We start from the raw sequence: 8,271 nt of genomic DNA, 5'->3' as shown, positions 1-8,271 counted from the left end.
ATGACTTAACAGATTTGACTAATATTTGACTTTGTTGATACCGGGTCCGTATTTTGGTTCCAAAACCCGGTATAACTTCATTACTATATTTATGACTTGTCTGCCAAATTTGGTGAGAAACGGAGCTGGTTTGACATAATTGGGGCGTCTATTTGTTAAAATAGAAATTCTAAAGTTTCTTAAAAATTTCATTTGATTTGGTGTCTGATTCGTAGTTCTAGGTATTATTTTGGTATTTTGATCGTGCGATCAAGTTCGTATAATGTTTTTGGACTTGTGTGCATGTACGGTTTAGAGCCCTGAGGGTTCGGGTGAGTTTCAGATAGCCTACAAACCTTTTGAACTTTGGAAAAATCTAGTTTTTGAGCTTCAACTGTCATCTGGTGCATGGTGCTTCACGATCGCGAATCCATTCCCGTGATCGCGAAGAGGAAATTGTGAGCCGTGATTTTTACCCTTCGCGTTCGCGAAGATAGGCACGTGATCGCGGAAGGTTAGCTCTAGTGCACCGCAAATGCGTAGAGTTGATCGTGTCCGCGTAGAAGGAATGAAGGCAGAAACTGGGCACGCCATTTATGCTACGCGATCACACAAGTCAGTACGCGATCACGTAAAGCTGAGAAAATGTTCTCCGCGATCGCATGACCATTTACGCGATTGTGTAGAGTTAAAAATCTGGGCAGCCAAAATATAATTTGCGTTCGCGTATGGGATGTCGCGTTCGCGTAGTGCAAATTGGCAGCCTGTGCAAGGCCATACCCGCGATCGCAAAGAGTAAAATGGACTTGGGCAGAAATAGTTCTACGCGATCGCGAACGAATACTCGCGATCGCGATGAGTAAAAACCTGGACAAACATAACTTATGTTCTGTAAATGGGATTTCGACCCATTTTCTACCATTTTCGATTTTGAGGTCGGGTAAGACGATTTTCGGGCAATTTTTACGGAAAAATATTGGGGTAAGTGTTCCTTATCCTATATTGATTATATTTCATGATTCCATACTCATTTACATCATAAATACATGAATTTATGGTAGAAAAATCAGATTTTTATAAAATCTTCCAAAAATGTAAAATGAAGATTTGAAAGCCAATCCGATGTCGGAATTCGATAATTTTTGTATGGCTGAACTCGTATCGGAACGAGTATTCGTATTTTGTAAGTTTTTTCGGGATTCGAGACGTGGGTCCCACTATTGATTTTTGAAATAAATTTCGAATTTTAATTCGGAAAAATTAGTAAATTCATATGCAATTAATTCCTACGATTTGTATTGAATATATTGAATTGTTTATGACTAGATTTGAGAATTTCAGACACTAATTCGCGAGGCAAGGGTGTATTGAAAACTTGAATTTGGTTGCGAAGCGAGGTAAGTGTCGTGGTTAACCTTGATTTGAGGGAATAGAACCCTTGGATTATTTGCTATGTGAATTTCATGTGCAACGATGTATAGGCAAGGTGCCGAGTGCCTATACCTTGTCAGTTTAATTGTTTGTTTATTTATTTAAACATCTTAAATTATTTTAAGATACGAATTAATTATTATAATAATTGTTTCTCTCTTATTCCTTGTCAAATATTAATTCTTGAATTCCTGTAATAATTGTCATATGCTTATTTGATTTATATATCTTAATTGCTACTTGATGTTTAGCATATTAAATATTATACTGCCTATTTTCTCCCTGATTTTCATAATTAATTGCTACTTGTCATTGTTTGTTTCATAAATGAATTATAATTATTGTATGCCTTGATGCTTAATAGTTTCTCATTGAACGTGGTATTTATTGGAGTATTTTTATTATATTTAAGAGTTATTAAAATACATGGGGGGATCGGGTTGCACGTCGCAACGGAAATGAAAATAAATATATTGGGGGATCGGGTTGCACGCCGCAACAGAGTTATTTAAAGTTTATATTGGGGGATCGAGTTGCACGCCGCAACGGAAATTTATTGAGGAATTATATTGTTGAGGCGAGTTGCACTCCGCAACAGAAGTTGATTGAAATAATAATTGGTTATGACCGCCGAGTTGACTTTAACTGTTAAAATGAGTTACCTGATTTATTTATATTATTGTTGTTATTATTATTATTATTGACCTGCCTTAGCCTTGTCACTACTTCGTCGAGGTTAGGTTCTGCACTTACCAGTACATGGGGTCAGTTGTACTGATACTACACTATGCACTTCTTGTGTAGATTTTGGAGTTGGTCCCAGTAGCGTACTGTAGATTTGGCCAGATATAGCTACCAGTGGAGACTTGAGGTATAACTGCACAACGTTCGTAGTTCTGAAGTCCCCTTCTATCTTATCTCAGCTGTGTATTATATTTCAAATAGCCTGAACTTTATTCACACCTTTATTTATATTATTCTAGAAGCTCGTGCACTTGTGACTCCAGTTCTGGGATGGTATTTAGATATCGCGATTATTTTAAAATATTCACTTTATTTCAGACTTTATTTCTGCATTTGTTTTCTTGTTATTAATTAATTTAAAATTTTATTAAAAATGGCTAATTATATTCTAACGTTGGCTTGCCTAGCAAGTGGAATATTATGCGCCATCACAGTCCCGAATATAAGAATTTCGGGTCGTGACAATAATATTATTAGTGCAATAATCTTATATATTTTTAAAAAGTGAATTATCTATATAGTCCAAGAACTCGTACCTCTTCTTTCTTAAATATTTTACTTCTTCTTTTATTTTTTTTTATCATTTATATATAGTTTACGTGTAAGACTTATACAAAGTTCGAAATGAAAAAATAAATAAATTTTAACTTTCTTTATGGTTCAAATAAGAAACAAATTAATAAGTAATTCTTAATTAATTTTAAGCTCTAAAATTTTAAAAATAATAATTAAATAACTATTAAATGAAGTGTTTCTTATAATATTTAACATAAATTGAGGGACTTCGGAACATTTATATTTGTATGATTAAGATCAAGTTTGAAATGAAAAGAAAAGGCATTAATTTTAAATTTTAATCCTTTATTGTAGGTAAATATTATTTCCTAAATAGTATTCTATTTGGTTTAAGAAACTCACGTTTTCTTGTTAATAAATATGTTATGATGGCCAAAGGCTAAAAATTAGGATTCTTAGTTTAATAAGAAAATATTTAATAACCAAAATTTTAGGCGATTTAAAAACCCTAAATATTTGGAAAGTAATTTAAATTATAATTATGTCCAATGTGAAATTTATTTTTAAAGGATAAAAAAGGAGAACGACATTTCGGTAAGGGTCTTTGTGCTTTTTTTAATATATATATATGCGCAAAAAAGGAGTATTTTTTTAAAAGCAATTATATATTTTCATTTTCCCTAAATTTTTCAAGATAGGTGCGTTTTCGGGTGGTTAGCCATTCTTGCCTTTTGTATCGATCTCTGCTTCCTCCGCATGTCGAGAGTGTTTTGCTTATTTCAAGAAACTGGTAAAAGTAAAATCTACTGTATATATCTGACAGTTAATTAGTGCAAAATAAGACTAGTACCTGTAGCAAAGCAGATGAAAAGGATAAAACTGTCAACTAGTATAAACTTAATACTCCAGCCTTACACTGACAGTCTTTTTAAGCCAATTAAAAGCATAATAATGGAACCACAGTAAAAAGAAAAATTATTTGGAAAAACGATTTAACTCTTCTCGTCAAAGATATCAAGGGACAAACGATTTAACACCTCCTTTGGTTAAAGTTTAACTATCTGCAGCTTCAAGGTAACTCTTTTCCCCCTTCCTCCATTCTCAACTCACAGATATGTACATGAGTATGTAGTGTTGTAGATTTTCATAAGGATGAAAGCTTGGTACTCAAAACCAGCTTTTTTCTCTTGAAAATTTTGCGGGAAAAAGTTATTTGAACTTAGAAAAATTCTGATCCTTGCTTCAAGTTTGAAATTTTTTGTTTTATTGGGGTTTCTGTTTTGATCCTTTTGCATTTAATGAAATTATATGTTTTAATATGCTTGTCTTCTTTGCCAATTTTATGTTTAACAAACAAAAATAGCTATCTTTCCCACCAAATTTGTTCTATGATAAACTTATCCTTTGAGCCCATTTTGAAAATCTCTGATTGGCTAAAGTTTGAAACTTTTGCTTTCTTAGAAATTATGTTTTGAGCCTTTTGGATTTGATGAAATTCTACGGCTTATTATGCTTTCTTTCTGTGCTATTTATACGTTTCACAGCAAAAATATCTACTAATATTCTCATTAAATTTTTTGTATAGAGTTTTCTTCAAACCCATTTTTGAAATTTTCTGATTCTTGTGTAAAGTTTGAAACCTTATGTTTTGTTGGGGATTTCCTTTTGGCACCCTATTGCAGTTGATGAATTCCTGTGTCTTATATGGCTGTCATATGTTGCATAACGATATGAAGGGGATCAGAGACTATTCTTGGTTAAAACTATTCTGCTTGAGATAACTTGATTAGGTGGGTTACTTTTTTTGCTGGATCACATTTTGATATGCTTTTTCTTTCTACAGCCAAGATTCCTATTCTTTTTGGAATTTGGTTTTGTTCCAGGATCATGAAGTTTGACATGTATTTGCTTAAGGAAAAAATGCTTTCAATCTTGTATTTGAAGATGCTTGGTTAATGCTCAGGCTTTTGTGTCCTGTTTTAGTATATTCAGCCTTGATAAGTAACTCCCTTTTAAATTAATTTTATTCCTTTATCAGGTTTTTAGTTTTCCAGATTGTTACCCTTCTCAGGAAAGAAAGAAGCAAAGGTTTTAAGATTGTTGCCGTTTGAACCTCTGTGGTCATGTACACTACTTCGTGATGGGAGCTGAAGATAAAACACTGCTTTGTTTCTGTCATTGGGGCAGGAATACTAAGGTGCTTCCAGATGGATCCATTTCATATGTGGGAGGTATTACCTGTCAGGTTATTGCAAAGAAAGGCATAAAGTATAATGATTTTGTGAATGCAGTTTTTGATCGATTAGGCATTATTGATCCTTCAGATAAAATCTTGTATTACACGGTCAAGTTTGACAGCTCCCAATTGATACAACTGAGAGACCAAGAAGATATCAATACTCTGTTACAATTTAATGATGGTTTTGCTCATGTTTATGCATCGAGTTTGGAGAAAGGATCTTTATTCTAGACTACCATCAGGTGGCCCGGAAAAAGTTGAACTTATGGTTTATCCTAATTCAAAACCAGATTCAACTCCTGCAGGTGATGATGAAAATGATTTGGCAAGCCCTCTGAAGAAGGCACGGTTCCAATCAGCTGGTGACAGTAAACCTCAGCAGAAAGAAGCTGTTGGTAGTGATGGTCAAAAGCATGCTGGTGTAACTAGGCTATGCAGTAATTACGTCAGAAGATTAACTCAAAATGGAGTGGGCCTTCCTGAAGGGGGTGTGCAGAACAACAATTCCAAGATTCGGACAGTTAACGAACAGGCTTCTAGACAACCATCAGGTGGCGCAATAAAAGCTGAACTTATTGTTGATTCTGATTTAAAACCAGATGCAATTCCTGATAGTAATCCTCAAGCGATGCATGATTATCCTTATCCTGAGTTCACTGATTTTGAAAAGTATAGACCACAAAATTGCTTTGCAGTTGACCAGATTTGGGCTTGCCATGATGCTGATTTCATGCCAAGATTCTATGCCCACATTAGGAAGGTATCCAGTCCTGAATTCAAGATAAAGCTCAGGTGGCTTGAGGCTCATCCAGAAGATGAAAGGGAACGTGCATGGGTCAGGGCAGACTTGCCTGTTGCCTGCGGGAAATTTAGACGTGTGAGTTCTGAATATACTTCTGATCGATATATATTTTCTCATCAAGTGCAGTGTGAAAAGGACGACAGAAGTCTGTACATTGTATATCCCATAAAAGGGGAAATGTGGGCCCTTTTCAGAGATTGGGATATTGATTGGAGCTCCGATCCAAAGAACCATAGGAGGTACAAGTATGAAGTTGTGGAGATTCTTTCTGATTTTGTTGGGGAAGTTGGTATCCGAGTTGGCTACTTAGATAAAGTGACCGGATTTGTTGGCATTTTCCAGCGAACAAGGCTGCATGTAGCTGGTGCATTCTTTGTAAAGCCACATGAACTTTACAAGTTCTCTCATCGAATTCCCTCCAAAATGTCTGGAACTGAACGTGAGGGTGTACCTGCGGGATCATTTGAACTTGATCCCGCTTGTTTACCGCTCAATCCAGATGATATTTGGTACCCTGGGAAAGTTAAAGAAAACAGAAGGACTGCAAAATCTGCACCTGCTGAAAATGTTTTTTTCGGCAGTTCATCCTGTAACTAGTGATAAATCCAGGAATGCAATGACATCTTTGAAGTCTGGGGACTTGAATGGCATCCATGCTACTGATGGAGAGTCTGCTAAGGTTCGAAGATCTCTGAAGGGAGTGCACATCTCCAAGAAAAAGGGAACTCTGATGAGCTCTCGTTCAGCCAATGACAGTCCTTACCCTGATTTTGTTGATAAAATTGTTAAAAAAAGCCGTTACTCAAGTCCCAGCTTACCAATCCATTTGCCATGTCAAACTGATAGAGGGTTGCACTCGCGCATACACTTTGGATGCTCCAAGAATCCAATAGCTTTGTCAGATAAAGGTTTTGAAGTAGTAGTTTGTGATTTTAAGATGAAGAGATATATGAGAAAGTTTCAAGTAGATCAGGTATGGGCTCTGTATGGTCAAGATAGTGCATTGCCAAAGACTTACGGTCAAATTAAGAAGATTATTTCTGCCCCACTCAAATTGCATGTAGCCCTTCTTAAAGCGTGTGCATGGCCTAAAAGTGCTGCTCAGTCGGTTTGTGGAACATTCAAAGTCCAGAATGAAAAATGTCAAGTCTATGCTCCTAGCTCATTCTCCCATGTGGTGAAAGCAGTATCTATTAATAGGAACATGTTTGAGATCTATCCAAGAGAAGGTGAGATTTGGGCACTGTACAAGAACTGGAATAAATCAGGTTTGGATCCAGATAAGCCTGAGTATGAGATAGTGGAGGTCTTCGAGAATTCAAAAGACCGGATAAAAGTTTCTTCCATTGTGCATGGGAATGGTTTCAAGTTAGTCTTTGGTTCTCCACGAAAGCAACGATCAAATTCTGATATTTTAGAAATACAAAACGATGAGTTTGGGAGATTCTCTCATCAGATCCCTGCATTTTAGCTGACTGGTGAAAATGGAGGGACTTTGAGAGGCTGCTGGGAGCTTGATCCTGCTTCAGCACCGTCTTCTCCGTAAAGTGACGCACCAGTTATATTGTGATAGGATTTGTTCTCCTGGACTAAAACAATTATGGCCTATTGTTCTCATCAATTTCTTGCTTGATGATCACGACGGAACATACCCATAGGCCATAGGGAGGGCGACAAGGTAGCCACTAGCACACATGGCTCTGTAGCTTTTGGAAGTTGTTGTGTATTATGATACCCCTCCCCCTCTTGTTATGGGTTTATATTATATATCCAAGACTATCAAGGGACTGAATATAGTAGTATAGTCCCTAATTTTTTGTAAAGACTCTCATTATAGGTGTATATAATTATCCTTTTAAGCTAAAAAAGAAAAAGATTAGATGATTTGTAGATATGACAGTTTCTGTCTTCTGCTTTACTCCAGCGAAAGGTTTTCTTTGCCATAATTCACGGATGGTGTCATTAGTATAAATCTTAAGATATGCCACTACAACAAGAACACAAGTTGAACTCAAGACAAAAGCAGGATTACAAATATATAACAAGGAGGGAGGGAGCTTCTAACCAATGAAGAAGATATTCTCAACCTTCTATTGGTCCTTCTCTTCTTTAGCACTTAATATATACTTTCAAAATTCATTTGACTTGTAAAATGTTCGGAAGAACACATTAATCTGATATCAATATTAGACATTAATATTTCATGTCAATGAGCATTAAACTAAATATAAATGATAGACATGTTCTTTAAGAGCACAATCCCCTTCAAGGTTCCACTCACATAGTTTTATTAGGAATTGGTGAATAGAATTTGTCGTTACAACTCGCTGCTTCCTCTCTCCTTTTTATTGCTAACTCACCCGCCATTATAGTTGGCAATAGTTCAACTCTTGAAAATGCAATGACCCTCATTCTTTTTCGACCTTCGTTTCTTGTGCTAAAATAAAATTGCTAAAGTCAAACCTTTTTTAAAATATTCTTGTTTGTTTTGTTTTTTTTACTTATTTAATGATTAGATTTAGTGTACGCGCGTTGCACGTGTACCCATCCATCTCCATGA

General features: G+C 35.7%; 2 protein-coding genes across 4 annotated transcripts; both read left to right on the top strand.

Moving 5' to 3' along the window:
* Positions 1-3,462: 3,462 nt before the first annotated feature.
* Positions 3,463-7,603, top strand: LOC104109826 (uncharacterized). Of its 3 annotated transcripts, none has more exons than XM_070181246.1 (2): positions 3,463-3,744; positions 4,742-7,603. In XM_070181246.1, exon 2 carries the CDS (start codon positions 6,097-6,099, stop codon positions 7,180-7,182), a length of 1,086 nt encoding a protein of 361 aa, XP_070037347.1. In that variant the 5' UTR covers positions 3,463-3,744; positions 4,742-6,096; the 3' UTR covers positions 7,183-7,603. The 3 variants fall into 3 exon arrangements, with proteins under 3 accessions (XP_070037347.1, XP_070037348.1, XP_070037345.1); XM_070181247.1 differs by lacking the exon at positions 3,463-3,744 and adding an exon at positions 3,751-4,460; XM_070181244.1 differs by lacking the exon at positions 3,463-3,744 and adding an exon at positions 3,751-4,460 and having other exon boundaries at positions 4,709-7,603.
* Positions 5,175-6,072, top strand: LOC138905680 (uncharacterized). Its single transcript, XM_070194200.1, has 2 exons — positions 5,175-5,950; positions 6,054-6,072. Exons 1-2 carry the CDS (start codon positions 5,175-5,177, stop codon positions 6,070-6,072), a joined length of 795 nt encoding a protein of 264 aa, XP_070050301.1.
* Positions 7,604-8,271: the final 668 nt, after the last annotated feature.

This window comes from Nicotiana tomentosiformis, chromosome 1, assembly GCF_000390325.3.
Source record: "Nicotiana tomentosiformis chromosome 1, ASM39032v3, whole genome shotgun sequence".
NCBI lineage: Eukaryota > Viridiplantae > Streptophyta > Magnoliopsida > Solanales > Solanaceae > Nicotiana > Nicotiana tomentosiformis.
This window is presented reverse-complemented; position numbering and strand designations above follow the sequence as displayed.

Excerpts from the sequence above, each read along its gene's own strand:
- LOC138905680 (XM_070194200.1), top strand. The coding sequence starts at position 5,175 with ATGGTTTATCCTAATTCAAAACCAGATTCAACTCCTGCAGGTGATGAT.
- LOC104109826 (XM_070181246.1), top strand. The coding sequence starts at position 6,097 with ATGAACTTTACAAGTTCTCTCATCGAATTCCCTCCAAAATGTCTGGAA.